Source organism: Chrysochloris asiatica, unplaced genomic scaffold (genome assembly GCF_000296735.1).
Source record: "Chrysochloris asiatica unplaced genomic scaffold, ChrAsi1.0 scaffold00087, whole genome shotgun sequence".
Classification (NCBI taxonomy): Eukaryota; Metazoa; Chordata; class Mammalia; order Afrosoricida; family Chrysochloridae; genus Chrysochloris; species Chrysochloris asiatica.
The window spans coordinates 7,308,367-7,334,965 of NW_006408605.1; the positions used below are offsets into that span (position 1 = coordinate 7,308,367).

General features: G+C 39.5%; 1 protein-coding gene across 1 annotated transcript; it reads right to left on the reverse strand.

Annotated features, from left to right (window-relative positions):
- Positions 1 to 6,338: 6,338 nt before the first annotated feature.
- On the reverse strand, positions 6,339 to 23,402 carry HSPA9 (heat shock 70kDa protein 9 (mortalin)). Its single transcript, XM_006866124.1, has 17 exons — positions 23,218 to 23,402; positions 21,951 to 22,009; positions 21,617 to 21,704; positions 20,244 to 20,425; positions 19,505 to 19,629; positions 18,941 to 19,014; positions 18,580 to 18,686; positions 17,903 to 18,065; positions 17,405 to 17,497; positions 11,806 to 12,015; positions 10,552 to 10,779; positions 9,611 to 9,715; positions 8,735 to 8,852; positions 8,165 to 8,259; positions 7,361 to 7,453; positions 7,021 to 7,161; positions 6,339 to 6,708 (listed from the first exon to the last, which is right to left on the reverse strand). The coding sequence occupies exons 1-17, from the start codon at positions 23,296 to 23,298 to the stop codon at positions 6,631 to 6,633; spliced, it is 2,040 nt and encodes a 679-aa protein (XP_006866186.1). The 5' UTR covers positions 23,299 to 23,402; the 3' UTR covers positions 6,339 to 6,630.
- Between the last annotated feature and the right edge of the window lie 3,197 nt (positions 23,403 to 26,599).

A 26,599-nucleotide genomic window follows, 5' to 3' on the forward strand; every position in this document is an offset into this window, starting at 1 on the left:
AACCAGCAGCACCACAAAAAAACAGCAAAATGATAGGAATCAGTTCATACCTATTAATAATTACACTGAATGCAAATGGATTAAATGCAGCAAACAAGAGACAGGCAAGAATAGGTAAGAAACAGGATCCTTCAATACGCTTTCTATAAGCATACATGAAAAACAAGACCACCAAATGCTCATCAAGAGTTAAAGTTTGATAAACAAAGGAATACTATCCAACACTGAAGATTAATGATGAATCTGCAAAATACCCCACAACAGGGATGAACAATGGCATGATGCTGAAACCTGTCAATCACAAAAAGACAAATATGAGACTAATGTAAAACATTAAGGTTTTTTTAAAAAAGAAACCATCAATGGTGGTTGGTGGGGAGGGAAATTATTCATGGACTAGTTAAATTGGAAGGAGTCCTGGTGTGGTGCTGTGGGTTAATGCGCCAGACTGCAAAGCCGTTTGAACTGCAAGGTCAGCGGTTCAAGCTCACCAGCTACTCCTTGGAAACCCTATACAGGGAGGGTCGCTATGGGTCGGAATCGACTCGACGGCACTTGACAACAAGTTAAATTGCAAAGTGCCATCCAGTCAGTTCTGACCCAAAGCGACCCTGTATAAGATTTCCAAGTAGCGGCTGGTGAGCTTAAACTGCCAACCTTGTGGTTTAAACTGGCTTTACAGTCCAGTGCCACACCATGCTAGAAGGTAGCCATGTTAACATGGGTGGCAAGGCAGGCAATAGACAACAGGGAGGTTAGCAGAGGAAAGATGAAGGTAGTGGGAGACTCAGGGAGGCATGCAATAGTTAAAATGACTGTGAAGTACTGTTGAGTTAGTTCTCTGACTCATAGTTACCCCTGTATAGTAGCGGTTAGTGAGTCTGAACTACCAACCTTGCAGTCCAGTGCTTTTATCTCACAGCTCCACATCAGGACTCTTATAAATGTTAACTGTTGGTATATAGAGAAGATTGCAATCATTGTAATGAAGCAAAGTTTATGATTGGTGAATGTAAAACTGATGATCTGCTCTATAAACCTTTACTACATTCACTTAAATAAATTAAAAAAAAATTGAATTTAGATCAGGTGGGTCCAGAGTAACATGTTAAATGACACTACAGGGATGTAATGTTAAAAAAGAATTTAGGCTGCGCTGTAGGATAAGTACTGGACAGGTTCACTGAGTCAGAGCTAACTCGATGGCACTTAACAGGACCCATGGTCCAGTTTCACAAATAGTGAAAGGGGAAAGAAACAGATAGGGAAACCTACAGATTGAGAGACTCAAGATTTATGTCAACTAAGAAACAATGTGGCTCTTACTTGGTTCCCAATTCTAACAAATCAACTATTTAAAAAATATGAATCTGTTCGGAAAATTCAAACACTTGGTGTTTGAGATTAGAGTTATTTTTTTAAGTGTGGTGATAGCTGTAATTTTATGGAGTAATTCTTTTAGAAGTATATACTGAAAAGTTACATAAAATTATGACAGAATTTGCTTTGAAATGCAAGAGAAGGTGGAAAAGGTATTAAGTTACTGAATCGAACATTAAAAAGCTGGAAAACAAGAGCATGAAAGTGAAGCAATCGGTGTAGGCTGGGTGGGAAATGGACAGCCTCAACATGCTTAGGAGATACATATTCACAGGATTGAGGTGATGGTAATAGAAGGGTGGGAATGAAGAAGATAGTATAACTTGAACTAGACTTTAATGCAGATTATTTTCTAGGAAATCTGTGATTCTTAACCCCTTTAAAATTAGACTCCTTCCATAAACCAGCAAAAACAATGGACCATTTTCCCAGGAAAATAATTCACTATCTTGTATTTTCTATTAGTCCACTCAGTGCATTTACCACATTTATACCCTATCATCTCCTAGTCTCCATGCTTTGGGTCAAGGGGACCAAGAATTTAAGAGCCTGCAATTTAGCTCTAACATTTTTAATGGGCGCTGTATGATCAGCATTGGGATGTGAACCACTAGGTCAATAGTTCATATCCACCAGCTGTTCCTCAGAAACCATATATACACGACTGCTTATGAATCTTAACTGACTTGAAGGTACTTTGTTAAGCTGCAGCCTCTTAATGTGCAGTTTCCTGACCTATAGTGAAAATAGATTTGATGACAGCTTATTGTATTAGGAGTTGTTCTGGTGTGGCACTGGACTGCAAGGTTATTTGAACTATAAGGTCCGTGGTTCAAACTCATCAACCACCCCTTAAAACCTTGTACATGGTTGCAATGAATTTGGAACTGACTCCATGGCACTTAAAATTGGATTATTGTTATATGGTCAAACTTGCATTAGGATTAACAATATGAACTTGTCAGCATTGTTTTTGCCCTAATGAAACAGCTGTTTCATGTTTCTCTACTAAAATAAAACCATCTTCATATAATTCTGAGTGATGTGGGTCACCCTATCACTCCTGTAACTATCTGCATTCTGTTATGAATAGGAGAAAAAAGCCCTTAAAAACATAATTACTTATTATTGTGTGGTCAAGCCAGTTGACTGAAACCCTAGTTTCCAAGGAACTGCTGGTGAGTTTAACACTGACCTGGTGGTTAGCAATCCAGTGTTTCATCTACAGGGTAACACAAGACTCTACTAAAGGTACCTTTATAATGAAATATAAATCAAACCAATATTGAAATAAATTAACATCTTATTCTTCCTAAGTACTTGATGCACAGATAGGGAATATTACTATACAAGCGGTATGTCCTATCAACAATGTGTACCTGACTGACCACAAAGGAATAGCCGGGAAAAGCCTAACAAATGGCATATACCCTTCAAAAATGTAATGACAAAAGGCAGAGAGGAACTGTTCTTAAAGGAGATATACCTAAATAGCATGTAGGTCCTTGACTCAATTAGGAAAATTAGAATATGGACTATTTGAATTAAAAATCCTCATGAGGTTTTCCGCTCCTGTAAAGATTTACAGCCTCAGAAAGCCTGTATAGGTTGCTGTGAGAACCCACTCCCTGGAACATAACCACCACCTATTAGATATCATTGTTCCAGTGTTAAATTTTCTAGTTCTGATTACTGTTGGGTGTTTTATGCTTACAGGCTACATTAAGTATTTAGGTTAAAGTATCATGGTGCTTAGGGGTACAAATGGTTTGAGCCCAACTAAATGCTGGCAGTTTGAACCCACAGGTACATTGAAAGGCCTGGTAATCTATAACACATAAATCCAAATGGCAACAGGGTATATATATATATATATATTTAGAGAGAGAGAGAGAGAGAGAAAGAAAACAAATGTGGCCAATATTAATTGGTGAATATTGGTTAAATGGTATGTGAATATTCATAGTACTATAGCTTTTCTAGGTACTCTGGTGGTGTAGTGGTTATGATTGAGTCTGGCTGCTAACCTTATGGTTGGCAGTTCAAAACTACAGTGGTTCTACAGGAGAAAGATGAGGCTTTCTGCACCCTTAAATATTTACAGTCTTAGACATCCAATATAGGGTCACGGAGTTGGAACTGAATTGACCACACATATCTACCACCACCACCACCATAGCTTTTCTAATAGGTTTGAAAATTTCAAAATACAAAGTTGATAAATAGCACAATTTCCTTAAGATTACAGTTGTTAGTAACGGAACTGCATGTATCTGAGAAGTATAAATCATAAGGCTGCAAATTTTTCTGGTCACTCCTATCCCCTCAGCTTGTTGCTATGTATAAAGACACAAGTAGTTGTATCTAACCATATAAACCATACATCAAAGAAAGCTGGAATGGCTATATTAATATTAGATCTTAATAGCGTTGTGTTGTTGAGTTGGTCTCCATTCTTAAGTGTCCCTGTATAGGGTTTTCCAAGGAATAGCTGGTGAATTCAAACTACTGACCTTCAAAGCAACCTTGTGGTCCAGTGTTTATCCTACAGCATCACACCAGTACTCCATCTGCTCAGCTATCTCAGGAAAATTCCAGGCTCCATTTTTTTCCTTTATTAAATATCACTGTCAATTTCTCCTTGAATTTTTCCAATTTACAACTTTTACCAATTAAGTAGTTTCTGGAATTGGTATAAATTTCTCCCAGATGATAGTACAATATACAATTTATTTAAAAAACCAACAACAAAAAAAACCCCTTAATATCTAAAATGGGAAAAAACTATCCAAGTTTTTGGAAGAAAATGTCAGGCAGTAAAATGTCAGTAAGCAAGTCTCTGGCCTCATGGAAAAGAAAATAATAAGGCAACAGGAAATGATAGAAACTCAGGAAAGAGGCTGTGATTTTATGTGGATTTCATAATTTTATGGAAAAAAGGGAGAAAACAGATACCTAAATGACTTTCCAGCAAGGTCAAGTCCATGACATCCAATTGCAGTTAAAGGTTATGGAGAAAAGGAAGACAGTAGTAATGAGTTGCTCATGTGAAACATGTAGATGTTAGGAAAGTAAAATATTTGACATCTTTTTAAAGATCAATCTGCCTTCTGTAAGGAAAAGACCAAGGTAGCGAAGTTGTCAGTGATTGGGAAGACCAGCTAAAATATGCAGTGACTGTAGTCCTAGTGTGATGCTATAGGATAAGCACTAGACCATATAGTCAGTTTGAATCACAAGGTTTGCAGTACAAATTCACCAGAAACCCTATACAGGGTTGCAATGAGTTGGAACGACTCCACGGCACTTAAGTGATTTATACTAAAGTGGTAGGAATGGAGATGGCAATTAAATTTTTTGACCCCAGGAGCAGCTGTAAGAATCAATTTATTGAAACTGGATCACTTGAAAGAAGTTGCCGTAAGAGGGAAATAAGAAGTTCTTTTGGGGACCTTTGAAAGCACTATTAACACAAAAGGGAGAATATACCTAAAAAGTAATTTCTTTTTGTCTTTATAAAGGATGTTTGTTGTAACAGCAGTTACACATCAATGTAAGCCAGTTTTAAATTTGGGTGTTTTGAAAATCTGAGGGGCTTCTTAGTTACCACACTGATTTGGAGACAACATAGGTATAAGAGGTCAAAGGACAAGTGTTATGTGCTGTGGAGTTGGTTCTGACTCATAGGGACCCTGCATAAGGTTTCTGAGGCTATAAATCTTCAGGGGAGCAAAAAGCCTCATCTTTCTCCTGTGGAACAGCTGTCCCTGAGGTTAGCAGCCTGATTCGTAACCACTAACCTACCACAGAGCCTTACAAGTCAACTAGAAAAGCTAAATAATCTTCCAGCATGTCACAAAGCAGTTATTAACAGAGTACTATTTTATGAGCTAAAGTACGTGAAAACTTGAGCTTATAACATGAATCCCAGCTTTTACATGCGTGTTTGAACACCCATGTAAAAGTTTTTCTAAAAAAAGGTGTACCTATGCATTTTAGGTTTTTTTTAAAAAAGGTGTATGTTTTTTATTCTAGATCATTATTACATCAAACACAGTAAAAGGAGTTATTGTGTCTAATGGGATCTAAGCCCATGCTACTGATAATAAACTCCTGCAGTCATGGGCATATGACATTTAAGTCAGCAGGAGACTTGGGAAAGAAGCCTCAATTAACGAGATACTAGTTGTCACCTTTCTGCTTCTGATGTGTTCTGCATGTGTTAACTACAGCATTGAAGTCTGATGGGGGAAAAACCCCAAAACACAACATAACTTATTATCCTTAGAGCTACAACTCGCTTGAAATACTAGCTCTGGTTTTTATGACAGGTAGGTTATTTGGAGACTATTTCAAGATCCCAAATTTAATTAAAATGGGGGGGGGGCACAGAGGGAAGGAAAAGCCTACAAAAGGGAGAAATATCTCTTTCAATCAGACTTGCCCTTAGTGACACTGCTTCATTATTTTACTAACCCTACCAAAGTATTTGCAGCAAAATCCTGTATTTCCCAAGTGACTTATGTTAGGGAATCAGGAAGTACAAATCATGTCACATTCTTTAAACTAAACACCTCACCCCTCAACAAATATGAAAAGATGCTTTTCATATTTATTTTTTCCTAAAAAAATCCAGAATGGATCAAAAAGAATTAAAGATGTAGGTGATTTAAGTGCCTTTCACACACAGACCAGAAGGTAGCTCATTACTACCTTTGTTTTTAAAGCTGTACCTAACATGAATAATGAGCTTAGTTTCCCATTGATGAAGCTTCCCCACCTAACCTACCAATAAGGCATAGTTGTCTTGCATTGCTAGGCCTTAGCTGAAGGACTCCATGTATGCACGGGCCAGCTCAACAGTAGACTAACATCCTGTAATGGTCTCACTCCAGGCCTATGGCTGATTACTTTCATTATGTGAGAAGGTTGCCATCCCTTGAAAATATGGCCACATTAGCACAAAACAATGTTACGTCTTTATAATGATCAATACACTGTCCTTCCCCCCCTTTTTTACATGCAACTGAAAAATGATAGGCTAGGGACAGACATTGTGAACTGTGTATTGTTGGAACTTATCACTCATTAAATGATCATTAGCTAATGGCCACTAAATTTACATATTAAGGAAATTATATATAGAATACTGCAAAAACACAGTAAGACTGAAGTTTGCCCATTTCTGCTCAGGAAGTCACTTTACTCCGAAGCTTCATGTTTTCCTTTTTGCTCCAAAGTTTACTACTATTACTGTTTTTCCTCCTTTTGATCTTCCTTTTGCTCCCCAGTGCCAGAACTTCCAGAGCCTTCTCGTTCAGATGCCATCTGTTAAAAAAACATTCAAGAGAAACTCAAACTTCGTTAGGGCTGATCATTGTTGAACTTCAAAACTGAAGTAGCCACATAGTCTTTATCCTCCCTCCCCCAGTCTTACAAATTATTGGTGGTTTCTGTGATTCTTTCTCTTTGACCCGAACTATTAATCCAAGAGTCAAAAAAGGAAAGATCTTTTCAGTGTTAATCCTCATTCCCAATTTCAAATATGGTTATGCAAGGAGTCATCAGTAATGGTAATCAAGAAGTTACATCAAATTAGAAGCAAAATCTACGTTAAGCAGAACCCTTCAGCCCTTGTACCTTTTTGTATGCCATTTCGAAGAGCTTCAAAGAAGCTTGTTGAAGGGAAGATGCTGCCTGCCTTATGTTTTCTCCAGTTTCACTATCTTTTCGAGCCAGGAGCTCCCTCATTTTGGAAATCTCTTCTTTTAGCTTGTTGCACTTAGGAGGGGAAAAAAAAAAAAGTCCTCTTTTTCCAAGTTCTACTATTCCTTTCCATGTACCAGTCATATTAAAGAAAGGACTAAAAACAACAACAAAAAAACTAAGGCTCTAGGTAAGACTACGCAGAACAATGAACATCAGTGACGCTGGTGATAATGCCTACCAACTTACTGAGCCTTTTTAAATTATGTCTTACCTCATCAGCAGGCAATTGGTCCTTGAATTCTTCCATCTTCGTTTCTGTGTCATGAATGATTCCTTCAGCCATGTTAACTGCTTCAACTCGTTCCTGAAAGATATTAGTTCAGTATGAATGAAGATTCTCTAATCAACCAAGTGTGCTGAATGTCTACACTGGGCAAGATAATATGCTGACTGCTACATACAAAGCGCTTACAATTATACACACAAACAACAAAAAAATTTATCAGCTGGGGTATAGGGTAATCTGAGATAACTTCAAGAAGGATTTGAGACGGACTCAAGAAATTTTAATAAAGGAAGAAGGACATTCCAGTGTAAGTTATGATCAAATTAAGAGGGTAAGGTCAAGGGCATGTGAAAATTCTCAGCTTTACAAAGATTAAGCTTTATAGATGCCCTTTAGGTCTGGAAACGAACACTCATGGCTCAATTTTCAGTCAAACAATAGGTCTATAAGGGAACACAACTCTAGGGAGGTATTTTTTGTTGTTGCTGTTAAGTGCCGTCGAGTCGATTCTGACCCATAGTGACCCTGTATAGGGTTTCCAAGGAGCAGCTAGTGAGCTTGAACCACCGACATAGGGGAGGTATGCACACCTTGAAATACCATTTGAGATCAAGGTCTAGGAAAGGAAACAGGAATCACAGGGAGTAAGTGGAATGTGATATTATATTGTAGGGATAATTAATGACATAAAATGTTTATGAATGGAAAACTAATCTGTTACCCTTTACCCACTTCATTAAGAAGATTAAGCTTTATCAAAATAAGTTCACAAATGAAAAGATAAATCACCTTCTTTCGCCTGTCTTCCTCAGCATACTTCTCTGCATTTTTAACCATGTTTTCAATATCATCTTTGCTTAAGCCACCAGAAGACTGGATCACAACTACAATTTAAAAAAGTAACTTATTAGTTTCCCAGAAGTGCCTCTATTAGTAAACCACATTAGGAGTGTTCCTATTCAGAGTAGCCAATCTTGATACAAACTATGAAGGAGAACACTTTGTTCTATAGTAAACACTAAAGAGATCAAGGGTCTGAAATCAAGCTGCCCATTTCTGTTAAAAAATCAACAGGTTTGCCAGCTGAAACGTTAGCAATCCAGTGTTTGCTTGTTTTTGAGTGGTAAACACAATGTTAAGACCTTAAAACAAGTAGAAAGAGGTACTCTTGAAGTACTCTTAAAGCAGAAAGAGGAGACTGAGTGAAATAGATATGTACAACCCAGGGACTATAGTGCTCAACAAAGGAACTCCAAGATGTCTTACTCTTGTTTCTAAGTGCCATGGAGTCAATTCCAACTCATGGCAACCCTATACAGGGCTTCCAAGGAGCACAGTCAGATAAATAAGAGGACTTACTTTGCTGCTCACGTCCCGTGCCCTTATCTTTGGCAGAAACATGTACGATCCCATTGGCATCAATGTCAAATGTAACTTCAATCTGAGGGACGCCACGAGGAGCTGGGGGAATTCCAATCTAAACCCAAAAATATCCAGAATAAGCTCTGCTCACATAAGGGTCTAGTACTGTATTTCCAAATCTATATATAGTCTTCTGGGGGAATAATTCACTTGATTCATGGGAGTAACACATGAAAACCTTTAGTTAATAAAAAAATAAACCCCACATTTTTAAGTAATGGTGGTAGCTCTTTTACTGCAGTGAAGATTGATTTTACAAGTACCTATCATCATTGCTAATGTACCTATAAGCACAGTGACTGAGCAAATCTCCCCACCACTGCTAAGCTCAATAAGAACCAATAAGCAATGCTGATTAGACAACAGAAATCAAATTATCTTTTAAAAATTATTCATCAGGAGAACTCAAGGAATTTCTCTACTGGCACTGTTTCTGAATATTTCCCTGACTCTTGTATTTATCAACTTCTTAATGAAGTTCCTAAGAAAGGAACAAGCAAGGTTTTCAGGTAAAGAGTTTAGCATTGGTGAATTCCTCTACATAAATAGCATATGTCTGTTTATGTCTATAATTTACTATATATATTAAGTGCTGTTGAGTCAGTTCCAATTCATAGCAACCTTGTATTGGGTGGTTTCCAAGGAGCAGCTGGTGAGCATGAATCACCGACCTTGTGATTCAAACCAATCTTGCAGTCTAATGCATTAACCCACGGGGCCACACCAGAACTCATATGTCTTTAGGGGATATTATACAGTCTAACTATAGTAAAGAGATTAAGGAGCACAATATTCAGAATTCACAATACCTACCAAAGTGAACTGTCCAAGAAGTTTGTTATCTCCAGCCATCTCTCTCTCACCCTGGCACACTTTAATCTCTACTTGCGTCTGTCCATCAGCAGCTGTAGAAAACACCTACGGTGGAAGGAAACATTTTGGGTTGGCAGTGTGATTAAACTACTCCCTTCTACTACTTTTTGCAGACAGAATGCAAGTCAGAAATAGAAATTCACATCCTAATACCAGAAAGATTTTCATGTACACTGTGTTCAAAACAAATACTGTCTTTAGGGAACAGGAGTAGGATAAGGGCAGGAAAGGGCATAGAGTAACATGTTCATCTGGGACAACAGATCAAAGACAGGATATATATCTCGTGCTCACACACAGGAAGTCACCACACATACTTTTCTTCAGAATAATGTGCTGGCAAATATATCATTGAACAAATATAGCAGTAGCCGGTTTTTTAGGAAAGTTAAGAAAAGATGGGAAAGATCAGGATGTAATTCTTAATACAAGCGGGCTTTAAAAAGTTTGTGGAGAAGTTCCATTTTTCCATGATTTTTCTGAAGCCCTCAAAGAAAATCAAACCATTTCCAAACTGCCCTGCTTGGTATATTGGAGCCCCATCATTCCCATAGTCTGGGCCCGGACATTTTTTTTTTTTTTTTTAATTGCGAGAACAGAATAAAAGAAATCATTCATAAATGTTGGGGGCTGCTTTTGGCAAAGTATTAATCCTGTGATGTAGAGACAATTAGTGCCCTCCCTATAATCATTACGCTGGTTGACAGGTAAGGAGAACTTTTTCCAGGTACAAAAACCAAAATTCTTAGTCTGTACAACCAACTCGTCTGGACTGTTAACAAAAAGCCAAGTTTTTGAGAAAATTCCCAAAAATGGTTATATTCATATCCATCACAGAATCTACTATCTCAGAGACCAGGTAAGGAAGACGTGGTTCTTACCTGGCTCTTTTTTGTTGGAATAGTGGTGTTCCTGTTAATGAGTTTAGTAAAGACGCCTCCCAGAGTTTCAATACCCAGAGACAGAGGAGTGACATCCAGGAGAAGTACATCTGTGACATCACCAGCCAACACCCCCCCCTGAATGGCAGCTCCAATGGCCACAGCCTCATCAGGATTAACAGCTTTACTTGGGGCTCGTCCGAAAAGATCCTGCACAGTCTGCTGAACCTGAGCCAAGGAGAAAGAATATATCATGTAACACTCAGTGGCTCTGCTAGGAAAAAAACAGTGAGAGCATTTCTGTCATAAGCCTTCAACAAATCTCAGGACAGGCTGTTTCATAACCAAGAATGTTTTCTCAAATTACTATTTCCTAGTTGAGTTCTTGTTAATAACCAGATATAAATTTATCATGAAAGTAACATTCATATACTTAAATCTAGAGGATGCAAGGCAAAGGGACTTAGAAATTGTATAGTCCATCTTGGTCTACACATTAATTTAAAAGAAGCCCTAGTAATAATTCAATACTAGTAATCAATGTAGCTTGTATATCATCTTTCCTCAGCATCTTACTTTACTAGCTAGCACTAAGGAAAAAAGGTACTTGAATATACACACTGTTCATATTTTCCTAAATTCTTATATTCCAAAGGAAAATTTAAGAAATTATTCAAGTCACCAACTCAGGACCAAGACAATTCTGTTCAGACAGCAATACAAGAATTGTACTTTCAACAGGTTCTGTGCTCAGTCATTTAGTTCTCTACACATCTGTTTTCAGAATGATGTGTTTAATAGAAAAAGCATCATTGCACAGATCTTTGTTGAAGAGATACAATTAGAAACCCCAGACACTATACTATAGACATATGTCCAAAAGAGCCTTTTACAACTAGTTACTTTCAAGGTCTTAAGCTATCTCTGATCTCAAACACTGTTTCATTCCGGAATATTTTATGTAAGTTTAGGATTTTCCTTATCACCTCAAAGACATTTTGTCCTTCCTAATTCCCTCTTCTCTTATACCCTTGAATTAAAAATAAAACGGCTGAGAAGGTACAAACTCACCTCCGCCCCCTTCAGATCATCCTAGCAAAATAGGGCCTATATTCACATTCCTATACAGTAACCCAGGGTCACTATGAGTTGGTTAACCAACTCAATGACAAGCATACAACGTAAGTCACGTGTGCTAAGAAAACATGTGTGGACTCTAAGTCTTCTCTTTGTGACAAGAACATGGACCCATACCTTGGGCATTCTAGTCATACCACCAACAAGAATCACTTCTCCTATGTCGCTCTTGCTGACTTCTGCATCTTGCATGGCTTTTTGGCATGGGGCTATCGTCCTCCTGATTAGGTCAGTGACAATCCCTTCAAATTGAGCCCGGGTCAACTTCATGTTCAAATGTTTGGGTCCAGAAGCATCCATTGTAAGATATGGCAAGTTGATGTCAGTCTGGAAAAAAAGTGTTTTAATTGAATGTCAATGAGGTCACCACAGGCGATAAAGTTTCTTTACTATTCCAATTCAATCTAAAATCATACACAAGAAGACTAGGATGCCACAGTAAAGGTTAAGACCTACTTTGTACTACTTTAAATGGAAGAGCCACCAAAGAATTTGTTTTAATGCGGTGTGGTGAGATGCTTTGGGATACTGCACTGGAAGGCAAGGTTGGTTTGAACTGTAAGGTCAGCAGTTCAAATTCACCAGGTGCTCTTCAGAAACTGTAGAGTCGCTATGAGTCAGAACTGACTCAAACGCACTTAACAACAACAATACTCAAGGTTAAGGGTCCTGGTGTGGCTCTGTAAGCACTGGACTGCTAATTATAAGGTCAGAGACTCAAGCCCACCAGCTTCTCCATGAGAGAAAGATGAGGCTTCCTGCTTTCATAAAGACTTAGTCTCTGAACCCGTATACAAGGTTGTGCTGAATCAGAAACAACTTGATGGAAGTAAATTCGGCTTACAGTTATTAAAAAGGACCCCTGGCTGCGCAGTTGTTAAGTGCTCAGCTGTTAATTGAAATGTCAGAGATTTGAATTCACCAGCCTCTCTGTGGGAGAAAAGATGTGACAGCTCGCTTCTGTAAAGATTACAACTTGGAAACCCTACAGGGCAGTTCTACTCTGTTCTATAGTCACTATGAGTCAAAATTGACGACAACAGGCTTTATAGTTATTAATAAAGAAGAATAGACAATTCAGAACTATCCCAGTTCTGTAGACATCAATGTTTTCCCTTTCATCAAGTTTAAAAATACCTCAAATGTACATGAAGAAGGATATCAAAAGATGATATGTTCTGAAAGAAATAACCTGCCACCAACTGTGGCTTTGTAAGTTTCAGGAAGATGCCAAGAAAGCTGTAGAAATATTCCTGAACAAAAAAGTACATGGATTAAAAGTTGTACTGCCATCACATTCGTGGGGAGCAGTGAACAGTAGCACCCAGTACTTAGTAAACCCCAGATTCCAGTAAGGCATGGGATCTCATATGTATCACTAAGAATATTTACACTAACAAAATTCAACACTGAATATGCTATCAACAGTCGCCCTGGGGTGAATCCTCAGTACCAGAATTACCTTTTGAACCCCATCCAACTTCACATCAAAGTAAGGTCAACAGCAAGTAAAGAAAGGTTGTTAACGACCTTTGTTTTTCAGGTGGTTCTTAGCCATTTAAATTCTTAACAATTAAATCAACACATCTCTGTATGTTTTAAAAAAGTGATACTGGGTACAGCTTTTAAAGAAAAGTTAAAGAAGGTTCAGGCCTGGAACTGAACTAACCAAGCAATAGATATGTAAGGGGAACACCACCACCAGTGAGGTACTCACACCATAGAATGGTCAACTACTCAAGATCAAAAGGGCAGCTTTTACCTAAGTACAAAATTCAGAAGGGTTGGGAAAGAGAAGGAATAGAACAAGGAAAAAAAAACCCAAAAAAAACCCACAGGGACAAAGTGGGATAAGTGAAATTATATTAGGATTGCAACCAGTTAGAGGAAATGAAGGATATGATTGGTTGAATGTCAAACTGATGATCTGCTCTGTAAACCTTTATTCACTCACAATAAAAAGTTTAAAAACAACAAATTACATCACTGACAATTACCTTCCTTGCAAAATGTCAGTGATTTAAACTGACCCTATCCAATTATCTGTGCTGTCCAATTCAGTAGCCATTAACCACGTATGGCCACAGAACCCCTTCAACGCAGTTAATTACTTGATATGGCGCTTCTAGCATAATCTTTGTAAGGTCTACCAAGTGAGTTGGTAGGACTGCATGCAATTATGAAGTCTTTGGGCCCACCAAAGGGACTTAACAGCTTACTAATAATGTTAAATTAGATATATACATGGCATCAGAAAACTACTGTGGATGGAATTCTAACATTAGGATCGATCAGTTTTACTACCCTGCTTGATTTTTAATGAGTCACCTCAGAAGTGGAAAGGGGGAATTTAGTTATCATCAAGCAAGAAGAGCCAGGACTCCAGCCCCATGGAATGAGAAAGGCTGTGTGCTAGCAGGCAGGAGGCTGGCTTGCATAATGTGCCCTTTGGTCATTTAAATGAATATATATTTTCTGTGTGTTTTGTGCACATCAAAAAGAAAGAGACAAATACTGTTAACTGATGGTGCATGGAGGGGATTGTAATTATTGCAATGAAAAAAAAATACAATTGGTTGAGCGCAAAACTGATGATCTGCCTTGTAAGCTATCACTTAATTCACAATAAAAGCTTTTAAAAAAAGAATCAGGAATGGAGCAAGTCCTTTGTACTCCAGGTTCTCCATGCTGTACCTGTTCAACCAGAGACAGAGCTGTGATAGAAAAATGGTAACCACTTAAATTGCCTAATAAGTGCTATAATCATGCGTATGGACCTGTGAGGTCTGTGTGGCCACTGCAGTGAATTATTAAACGTGGCAGAAGTAGAGAATGCTGTGGGAGGGAAAACTGATGTCAGAATTGGTAAAGAAGGTTAGAGGAATACCAATCAACTTTGGCTGATGGTGATTCTGATTCTCCCCCCATGCCATTTCTGTAAGCCTGAAACTAAGGCCAGTGTAAGTAAGATAATGGAAGTTGAAATTTTGTCTAATTTTAATATGTAGATCTATCATATTAGCATAAATGTAAACTCTAAAAAAAATTACGGACAATGTGAAAAAATTTCAGCAATATGAACTCTCAATCATCAAAAAATTCTCTCTAACTTATACCATCTGCCTGCTTTTCTATCAAACCCAGCAACTCTCACTACCACATTCTTATCCTCTCCCATTACATGGTGGACTACAATAAGCTGTGAATTATCTTCCTACATCCACCAAGCCTGCCCCTCTGCCACAGGATCACCCACAAAACAATTCTCCATGCATGCCCCTTGAGGCAGAGTATTTCTCACAAATCAAAATATTACTTCTCCAAAATAAAACTCTTCCAGTGGTTAGCACTCACTCATCTCAGGAGAAGATAACCAAATCTACCCTTGGCCTCATCTTCCAGGCTTTCCCACCCTCATTTTACTTCAGCCACACTGGCCCCCTTTCAGATCTCATTCTCACTCCAGAGCCTACTATGTTGTTGTTAAGTGCTGTTGAGTCAGTTCTGACCCATAATAACCCTGTACAGGGTTTCTGAGGAGCAGCTGGTGAGCTTGAAGTGCCAACCTTGTAGTTCAAACTGACCTTGCTGTCCAATTCATTAACCCACAATGCCACACACACCAGGACCATGATACCCACTTTTATCTATTTTTGGTCATCTCATTTCTCCAAAGTTAGGCTAATATACCAAACACCTAGGTCAGGTTCCCATATGATAAGCCTGCCTTTCCTTTGTAGCATTTGTTAAATAATAGCTTACATTTATAGAGCACTTATGCAGTACACTTTGTTCTAAGCATTATACTGTTAGGTGCTATTGAGTCCTTCTTGACTCAAAGCAACCCTACTTACAACAGAAAGAAACACTGCCCAGTCCTGTGCCAGCCTCACTTTGTAGGTATGTTTGAGCCTATTGTGACTGCCACTGCATATTACACTACATGTATAAATTTGGTAACTCTAAGGGGGAAGGAACCATTATTACCCTCATTTTGTAGATATGAAAATAAACAAATGTTAAATAACCACCCAAGGTTGCACAGTAAGTTATGCTATCAGATTCTGCCTGCATCTTCCCTTTCTCCCAGCCCCTGGAAACCACTAATAAACTTCCATCTCTATGCATATGCCTTATCTAGATAGTTCATGTTATTGGGATCATACAATAGTTCCCCCCCACCCCCCTTGTGTCTTCTACAACTTAAATTGTTTTCAGCTTCATCTATATCATAGTAAGTACCAGAACTGTTTCTCTCTATGGCTGAAAAATATTCCATTGTGTGTATATTCCACATTTTGTTACCTATTCATTGATGGACAGGTGGGTCTTCCCACTTTATCATTATTATAAACAATCCTGTCTTGAACCTTGGTGTCTAAATATCTAAACTACACTCTGTATTCCAAATCTTAATAAACTACTTCTGATTTGACATTATCTTTTATAATGAATGTCCACCTCTACATCATAGGAATTTAGCCTATGAGTAACAAGTATGAAATTACAAGGATGCATAATACTCAATATATCACATCTTGTTAAAATAGCAAAATTCTAGGAAATAATATAAACGCTTACACCAAGAGAATAGTTACACTAAATAAAACGTCCTTCAACACTTCTGCAAAAAAGTGCCAAGTCCTTGGGAACCTATCCTCTGGCAGTGGATACTAACTCCAAACCTAAACACCATATTTCTAAGTTTGATTAGGGACAAAGCACCTTATAGATAAGTTTATACTATTTTACACTTCACAGATGCTAAGTGGAAAAAAACCAAACAAAATGTGATTGATAGTTAACTAGCAGAGACCACTTTCCGATACAATGACAGCTTTTACAAATTACTCTCTCTTCTCCCAGCATAAGAGATCAAACAAAATAGTAGCCACAGATTGCAGTCACAATCTCTGCTCTCCCGTAGTTAGCCAAGAACCTGGAAACCATCCTCCTGCAACATGCTCTGTATAATGGGTCATTAAGGTAAAGTGAAGCCCCACCTTTTAAAACAGCAAACCACACTAATGTTTTTAAAAAGAGGCTGAGCAAATATGCTCAGAGGGAAACTCACGCAGACAGATAAACCTAATCATAACACATGCCTGGTTGCAAGCTCATTTGCTGGACTGGTGACCCAAGTAATTAAAAGAGGGCCAATGAGAGGCTCATACAATTCACAAGGTGTTTTAAAGTGAACACAGTAGCAGTTCTGAGAGCCTTAATTCTTGCGGGCTGGTAATTTTAATTTTGGAGTCCTGGTGTGGCCCTATAAGATAGGCACTAGACTAATTGCAAGGCTGATAATTTAAACCCATCAGTTGCTCCTTGGAAACCCTATACAGGGTTGAAATGAGTTGGAACTGACTCCACAGCACTAACAATTTAAATTTTACACACCACTAGACTGCATTTAAAAAAATCAATACAAAACAGTGACATCAGTGTCTTTAATAAAGACAAACAAGCATATACAAAGTCATTGAAATGTCAATATAATTATTTGGTTCCAATAAACACAGCTTCTGAATTGGGTGGTTGAAAAATGTCAGCTCATCTATAAAAAAACAAAGTCTCATAATGCTCCATTACACACAATGGCTTTTTCCACCAACCAGGAAACTAAAAAGATCAGACTGTCACCAGGTCAATTAAGATATGTTATTCAAATAGACTCAGATCCATTAAGATTGCTGTGATTTTCCCATTATCTCACCTGCACAGATGAGGAGAGTTCACACTTGGCCTTTTCAGCAGCTTCCCGTACCCTCTGCAGTGCCATGTTGTCTTTGGTCAAATCAACCCCTGACTATACAGTGAAAACAATACAAGCATTAAAAGTTGTCACAGTAAGAAAAAAAATCATACATATAAGTAAGAATAAAATAATTCCTTTCATTTCTCTCAAAAAAATTTTCAACTCTGAGAAGGGAATCTGAGCTTGGAGTAAGAAATGAACTGGTTCTTTTCAGCTCTAACATTCTAGCTCAAAAAAAGGAATCCCTATCATTTCTTTCCCAGTACTGTACAGTGAATGCTGTATCCTTTTAATACTGTTGTTTGCTCACAACCTGAGCAGCAATAATCAGAATAGTTCCATTAAGCCACTGAAATAAAGATGCAACACCAGTCACTCACCATTGCTGGTTAAATTGTTAACAAAGCAAACAGCAACTTGAACAAAAAACTGTCAGCACCACACTGGTTAACTTACTTCTCTTTTGAATTCCTTTACAATGTGTTGTAGCAAGGCCTGGTCAAAGTCTTCTCCACCTAAGAAAGTGTCTCCATTGGTGGATTTTACCTCAAACACTCCTTTCTGAATTTCCAAGACAGAAATATCGAAAGTTCCACCACCTAAATCATATACAGCAATGCTTTAAAACAAAACAAAAAAGGCATTATGAAACAAAACCTACCACAAGGGCATAAATTTCAAGAACCAAATGAACATGAACTTATTTTCTTGAGGTAGGTATTTGTTGTTAATTATTGTTTTACAACCGCCCAAGTGATTATCTTTTAACATTTAAAACATACACAGCTAAAATTAAAACGAAGTTTGCTTTTTGAAAGTAATAAACTGACCATGCCAGCAACACTTTTGGATAAATACTTGCCAACATGCGTATCAAGGTAAGAATCACCATGGCCTAGTACTTAAATTGAATGGAAAATGCTGATCAAGGCAAGGCAGTTCATTTTCAGTCTAACTACAAAACTCAATCACCGATAAATCAAGACACTTCAGGACAAATTTGATGATTCCATAATTTTAGTTTCACATATTCAGGTGGAATTTACTGCATAAACTTACACTTACATTTGTTCGAAAATTTTTATTTTTAGTTGAGTCAAAGGTTTATAGAACAGATCATCAGACAGACTTACATTTTATCTTCTGATTTGTCCAGCCCATAAGCCAGAGCAGCAGCTGTAGGTTCATTGATCACCCGAAGCACATTTAATCCAGAGATCTGGCCAGCATCCTTAGTGGCCTACAAAAACACAGAAAATATTAGCACTTCCCCAGACTTTTCACATTGTTGTTGTTGTCAGGTGCCATTGAGTCGGAACCGACTCATAGCGACCCCATGCACAGCAGAATGAAACAATGTCCGATCCTGGGCCAACCTCACTACTGCTGCCACACTTGAGTCCATCAATGATGCCACCTGGCTGATCCATCTCGTTATGACTTTTCACATAAGTACCATTAATTTTCATGAATAAGAACGCTAAGTGACCTTACCTGTCTCTGAGAATCATTGAAATAAGCTGGAACTGTGATAACGGCATTTTTTGCTGCATGACCCAAGTAATTTTCTGGAAAAGAAAGAAAATTAAACCATGGGATTCTGTAGACAGAATTGATCTAATACATAAAGATTTTTTAAAAAAATACAATTAAATTACTGGCAGAAAACCCTAGAGCTCATCTTTAATATTTAAATAACAGATCACCAAGCTACCAAACATGACTGCATGCTCAGAAATACGTTTGTCAATGACCTATTGTCAGACTTTAATTGGCTAAGTGTCTTCAAATAGGAAGTTCTAAGTTTTACTCAACAACGGTAAATACAGGACATTATCTCTCTAGATAATATGAGGGGAAAAAAAAGCACTAAGGAAAACGTAAAAGATAAATTCATCCTGGAAGGAAAGTATAAAGAGTAAGAAAGTTTTTCACTGGGTGTTCTGTAAAAAGAAACCACAGTCTCATCTAAGGGATCCTGGGGTATAAAAGTCAGTGATCTCAGAGAAATCACCCAGTTCTCTGAACTTCCCCAGATGTCTACTACAGTCTACTCACCTGCAGTCTCCTTCATCTTCATCAACACAAATGCACCGATTTGACTTGGAGAATAGAGTTTCCCATGTGCTTCCACCCAGGCATCACCATTGGAGGCACGGACAATTTTGAAGGGAACATTTTTACTGAAAGTCACAAAAACTCCATGTGAGGAAAACTTGCTAGTGCACCCTTTGTTCATGAATGTCCATTCTCCACCCATGAAACCCACAGCCAATAAAAAAAAGAGCTTTAGGAATTCATTTAATGAAAACCATTCAAATGTAATCATTAATGTGAAAACACCACGGTGAAACCTCAATATCCTTTGTCGTTAGCTGACACCGAGTTAGTACCTAACCCATAGGAATCTCATGCACAGTGGAAGAAAATGTTGCCTGGTCCTGTACCCTGGACTACATCCATGATCATCTGGGACTGGCTGATTTTTGGAAGTTGATCAACAGGCCTTCCTTTCTAGCCCATCTTAGCCTGGAAGCTCTGCTTGATGGCATCTATCCCATGACTTGCCTTCTTTATGTGGTCAATACCAGTTTGCCTAGTCAGAAATACCAAGCCAAAACTTCAAATAATGTTAGTATATGGTGAAGAAAGACTAATCTATGAGGGCATTAGTAAAGAAAATGAAGTAGATACCCTTTGGATAGGGGCAGAACATGCCCCTGAAGATCCTGATTACAGTGCTCAATGATTCTTCAATGAGGTCCCTCCAAACAACTATGTTTTTGCTGCTACTCACATGTCTTTCTGGACTTCAGAGTCATCAAACCGGCGACCAATGAGACGCTTGGTGGCATAGAATGTGTTGTTTGGGTTGGTAACAGCCTGCCGCTTGGCTGGCATGCCAACAAGTCGCTCACCATCTGCTGTAAAGGCCACAACTGAAGGTGTAGTTCTGGCACCTTCAGCATTCTCCAGCACCTAACACTCCCAAGGAAAGACAGGGAAGTTTTTGTCATCACCAGTGTCTTTGCATCAAAAGTCATAGAGATTCAACATGTCCCATATCACAAAGGCTTGCAAACAGTACTAATGGGCACATTTTACTGCTCAGTGAATGCTAACACAGTAAGTACTACTGGACAGTAGATTAGCTATGAATAAGAACAAGCTTAAAAGAAGCCTTGGGTTACATAGTGAGTTACACGTTGAGCTGCTAACTACAAGGTCAGCAGTTTGAATCTATTAGCTACTCTGTGGAAGAAAGATGAGGCTCTCTGCTCCTGTAAAGATTTATAGCCTTGGAAACCCTTACACAGGGTGGCTATGGGTTGGAATTGACTCCACGGCACATAGCCACTACCACCAAGAACATGACTTTACATGTAGCCCGACTTCCCTGGAGCTCCACTTGCTTCTAACTGGTTTTGGGTCACGGTTTGACTGACAAAAATGCAAGATTATGATTACAGGAGTGTGAGTCATCCCAGCAAAATCTAACGGTCAGCAGAGAGCAGCTTTTGAACCATTTTACTCATAAAAATAGAACACTGAAATTTGTAAAACATGCCTGTACCAGAACAAGAAAAACTATGGCTCTGAAGCCTTTTGGAGAGCAACACACATTCAAAGCTTCCCAGCTGGCCATAATCTGTGACTAGGTCAACACTGGTTCCAGCTATGCCAGCAAAGATTTGGTTGCTATGCCTTGTTTTCTAAGGGTGAGATTAAGTTTCTACCAGGGAGTTGACACGTAATTTTCCCCATTCTGGCACACCTACAAGGAGCTCTGGTGGTGCTGTGGGCTAAGCACTGAACTGCTAACTACAGAATCAGCAGTTCAAACCCATCAGCCAATCCAATTCGGAAAGATGAGGCTGTCTGTTGCTGTAGAGATATAGTTTCGGAAAGGCTACGGAGCATTTCTACTGTCCAATGTAGTGTTGTTATGAGTAAGAATGGACTTGATAACAATGGGTTTCACTTGGTACATCCATTTTATAAAACTTGGGTCCATTCTACTTTTGCTTCATTGGCCATGACTGAACTGCAAAGAACTGGTTCAAATGCCTAGTTAACAACTCTACCTCTATAACAAGAGACACACTTAAAAACCTAAAAGGAACTTTGAAAATATAAACCGCGGAACCACCAGGTCTCATTCATGCTCACCTTTGCTTGTTTACCTTCCATAACTGCCACACAAGAGTTGGTAGTACCCAAATCAATACCAACAACTGCTCCTTTGATTGCTTCTGACCTGTAAGACATTTAAAACAATGCCAGGGTTGTTGTTATCTTAAAAGTGGCCTCCAAAATTGCTGCAAGGAGAAATAAGCAAGAAATAATTATTTGATACAGGAATTGATAGCCTGTTACATAACCTGTAAGTAATTGTAACATGGGTAGCATAGTTTTCTGAGAGATAACAGTTAATCCCAAATTTAGGGCCATTGCATTAGTGTTCAATTTGTGTATCTTTCAAAGGAAATGAAGGTACACTTACGCATAGTCCCGGCGTGAAACAATTCTAAAAGCCTCATGACTAAGGCCTTTCCAGCTATCCTAAAAAAGAAATGAAGTTACATCATTAACTATGAAAAATGGGCTTGTTCCAACCATTCTTCTAGAGTTGAAACTGTGACTTTCATTGTTAAATGAGTGACTACCACATAAAAATCACAGTGGAATGAATTGATGTTTCATGTACAAAAGGCACTGTGGTATGAAACAACAAATAAATTTCAATATAGTACAAATATTTCAAATAAATTGATGTAGAGCTGCCTTCGATTGCATTACACCAAGGTTTCTCAACCTCAGTAATGACATGAACCAAGTATTTGTTGCCAGGGGCTCTTCTTTAACAGTATCCCTCAGCAGCACTCTATTCCCCAAGTTGTACCAACAAAAAAAGGTTGATGGCACATAAAGGGGACTGCAATCATAATGAATGTAAAACTGAGGATCCGATCTGTAAGCCTTCACTCAATTCACAAAAAGTTAAGTAAAAAGGATCTAGTCATTGTCAAATGTTCCCTTGGTCGAGAACTAATGCAAATACAAGATGGAGATACTTACCAATTTCATGATAGGGATTTAAATTAAAAAAAAAAATTTTTTTTTCTCCCAGCAGTAACTTCCCACCAGGATGGAAAACATTCATTACGATCTAACCTTAAGCAATTTCAATTCTTTTCTAAACCCTGTTCTCCAAATTCTAGTTCTTGGTTTCAGATGATAATCTGCAACCACTCCATGGTCATTCCCTGGATCTGTTTATTTTTCGTGAAACGAACTAGGACAGTTTTATAACAATGATTTTGGGACATACTGTTCCTACATAGAAAAGAAGCCTTGTTTTCTTATTAGGTGCTTATCTACATTTTATCACAGCAGCAAAGTCCCTGAATAGACCGTACTTTACAAAGGGGGAACAACTGCGGGAAAGGACAAAACTTGGATGAAAAGTCTGCAACCCTCCCTTCCCAAGGACAAACCTGTTTAGCCGCTACACTCGAGTCAGGACCACTAACAGCTACAAGGACCACTTGTAGCTAAGACTACAACGCGAGGGCTGTGACTCAGCAAGGCACACGGTACGTTATAAAATCTCGAGTAGGGCCTTGAGCCAGCAATGCTAATTAACGAGGGCCCGTTATTTTCCTTTCCTCCCGCTTTCTGCGTAAGGATTGTGACCCCTCGAAGGGCGCGGCCTGCCGCAATGAGACCGGAGGACATGGGCCCCTCCGGGAAGGCCCAGCATTCCTCACCTGGTGGCGAGCGACGGTGGAGACCCGGGAGGCTGCGGCGCCGACCACACGGGCAGCCGCAGCTCGGCTGGCGCTTATCATAGCGGATAGACCGTGGGAGTACGGGGCAGCAAACAGGCGCTCGAACAGCCCGGAGCTGCGTTGCGCGGCGCGGCGCGACGATAGTAGCCCTTCTGGAATCCTCCAACCACGTGGGGTGGGAGGCGAGAGTTGGCCACTGCAACCCGCAGGCCCGCTTTTCCTCTGAGGCGCCGTCCGCACCGCCTGACAATAGACTCTCTAACCTCCGCTTCCGGAATCACGGCGTACTGATCATATGATCCGCAACATGATGGCTGGAAAAAGAGTGTTCTCCCGTTCCTGTCGCGGCAGGTCGGGGCTCACGGAGAGGCAACGAGGCTAAGAGGCATATGAAGGCAGTACATCGGACAGCCCTGGTCTTTCGTGGCAGGAAAGACTCAAGGTCACACGGGATAAATTGCGAAATGATTACAGTTGGCTTGCGTCAGGTGCGTGGGAGGCGGAGCCTATTGCGGCTGCGCAAGTGATGGCCGGAGTAGAGCCTGGAGCGCAGGTGCGCAGGTTGTGTCAGAAAACGTGGGTGGAAACTAACTATAAAGCTCATTGGATAGCCGCGCTTACGTCAGTTTGGCTCGAACGTAGCTTCTAGCGTCGCCCGGGGCGAGCCCGGGCGCGTGCACAATTCGCGTGAGGGGCTCTTTTACCCCATTCCAGCTTTTCGCGAAGGGCGCCATTTTGTGTCGGGGCTTTATGCAGCGTAAAGTTCAGGCTTAGAACGTGTTTTGGCTCAGTCCCACCCTTTGTCTGTTTTTGTATGTGTGTGTGTGTGTGTGTGTGTGTGTGTTTTTGCGGCTCGTTGCTATTTCAATAGCGATACACCTGGATGTGGTATTACATAAACTCGTACTATGTACCACTGAGAATTCGAACTGCGCACTGCTGAACGTTTTAAGTTCATATAGAGCATTGGGTAGCGGTATGCTAATTGTGAAATTATCATCAGAAAAACTACCGGAGCTCATTTCTACTGAACTTCAGTTCGCTGTGCCGCATCTAACTTACGTTCCTCTGGCCCTTCTCAAACCTTGGACTGGTTTCTAGCAACAGAGGTTTTGTTTTTTCTAACAAGCAGATGTCTGTGGTCGCTGCGCCGTGACCAGTTTCAGACAACAAATGTGATCTAAGGTTGTGGGAATACAAACATGAATTTACCGATGAGATAAGAGCTTGAGCGTGATTCTGAAGATGAAACAATTTGTCTTTTAAAATCCCTTTACAAAAGAAAAAATCCCTTTCGAAAAGTTGGAAAGCGTATGCAGGGTCGTGATGAATCAGAACTGACGCTTAACAACAACTAAATGATCACCACTTTGTGAGGAATTGGGAAGGAATTTTGGGGGGCGGGGGCTGGAAGGGAACGAAGACAAGAGTTTATATTCTGAAGGGGATGGAAGTGGGAGTAAGAAAATAAACAGAAAAGTCAAACAACACTAGTTATAGATTATGCCGATTCTAAAAGGAATAAAAAGCCCACACACAATTCCTTAAATGTTAACTGTTATTTTGCTATCCTTACTAGTGTTCTCAAATAGTCTTTTAATTCCCTCGGCGTAGGCTTTCCCTAGGGGATCAATGTTAACAGGCCAATCATTCCTATTTGTAGAGATTTATATTTTATCAACCCACCAGCCGCTCTTCGGAAACCCTATACCGGGGTCGCTATGAGTCAGAACCAACTCCCCGGCACTTAACAACAACAACATGTTCTATCTTAGATATTAAGGTCCCAGCTATGCACCTGGTCTTCCAGCCATTAATAGGAGCTGTCGTTAGGATGCTATTAAGTGCTGTCTAGTCGGTTCCGACTCACAGCGACCCTGTATAGGATTTTCGAGTAGTAGCTAGCTGGTGGTTCCAAGTCCAGTGCTGATCCTACAGTGTCACACCAGGAGTCCGTTTTTAGGATTGTTGTTAAGTGCCAACGAGTCAGTTCTGACCCATAGCGGCCCTAGTCATCTAGTGATTATCCACACCAGGACTCTGTCTTTAGGGTGTTTACCTTGTATTTGGCAGGGAAAGAAGGGTGCAGGGAGGAGTTGGAGTAATAGCCTTCTCTTCACTTACTCCTCTCAACTTTCAGAGTTTGTTTTGCTTCCTCTTGCACTACACATTGAAAAGTCACAAAGTGTAAATCCTGGAACAAATGATATTACATAAAAGTCATGATTCTTTGAGTACATGTACGATTGTTGTTCCTGGAGGTTTCCAGCTACCACCACAAGGGGCAACGTAGCAGCTCTAGATGTTCAAAAGCAGAAGCAGGAGAATGAGGGCTTAATATTTCCCAGCGTGAAGTACAATCTTCTGGACTGTCTTTCAAATGGACATAACCCATAGCCTGAACGTGCGGGAGAAAGATGAGGCTTTCTGCTCCGGAAAAGATTTGCAGACTTGGAAACCCTATGCAGGGTCACTATGAGTGGGAACCGACTCTACGGTACTTAACAACAACAACATAGCCTGAAGGCTTGAAGGAATGAGTCTCACTCTAAAAAGAAATAAAGGTGCAAATGAATAAAAATGGACAGATCCACAGCCAGGAAAACCAAACCCACTCCTGTTGAGTTGATTCCAACTCAGTGACCTTATAGGACAAGGTAGAATCGTCACATAGTGTAACACATCTGTAAATCTTTAAGCAGACTGTCACATCTTTCTCCTGAGAACCATTGGTGGGTTCTAACTGCTGACCTTTTTGGTTAGTAATTGAGCACTTAACTACGGCACCACCGGGGCTCCTGATCTAGAATCAAGGGGTATCATTCTACATCACACTATGCAATACTGTATTTCAGTTCTCTACAGGCCTCTCAGTGTCACACTGGGAAGTGCAAGGAGCTAGTGCATACTTTTCATATGGATAAATGCTTATTGCACAGAGCATGTGACTGTCAATACCTGTACAGACTATGTTTTTAATATTTTAACTGGTATACTTGTTATTTTTGTATACAGGCAGTCCCCAAGCTATGAATGAGATTTGTTCCTCTGTGTTTTCTGTTTTGTTTCCTTTTTTAAAAAAGGTTTTTATTGTGGATTGAGTGAAAGTTTAAAGGGCAGATCATCAGTTTTACATTCAACAAATCATATACCTTGTTTCATTACATTGATTATAATCTCCATGTACCATCAGTTAACAGTATGTCTCTCTATCCACTTTAGCTTTTTTTAAAAACAAACAAAAAAAGCCACACTCAGGCATATTGAATAATTTACATCTCCAAAGGGCACATTCTGCAAGTCTGCTCCTGGCCACCAGCTCTTAGTCCCTCTCTTCTTAGTCCATGAATCTAGAGTCCTC

What these genes read in the sequence shown, in the direction of transcription:
- HSPA9 (XM_006866124.1), bottom strand. Translation starts at nt 23,298, where the DNA reads ATGATAAGCGCCAGCCGAGCTGCGGCTGCCCGTGTGGTCGGCGCCGCA. An exon ending in AACTCTCCTCATCTGTGCAG is followed by an intron (nt 12,016 to 17,404) that starts GTGAGATAATGG and finishes CTTTTTTTCCAG; the next exon opens with ACTGACATCAACTTGCCATA. An exon ending in AGGAAGACAGGCGAAAGAAG is followed by an intron (nt 7,454 to 8,164) that starts GTGATTTATCTT and finishes AATATCTTTCAG; the next exon opens with GAACGAGTTGAAGCAGTTAA.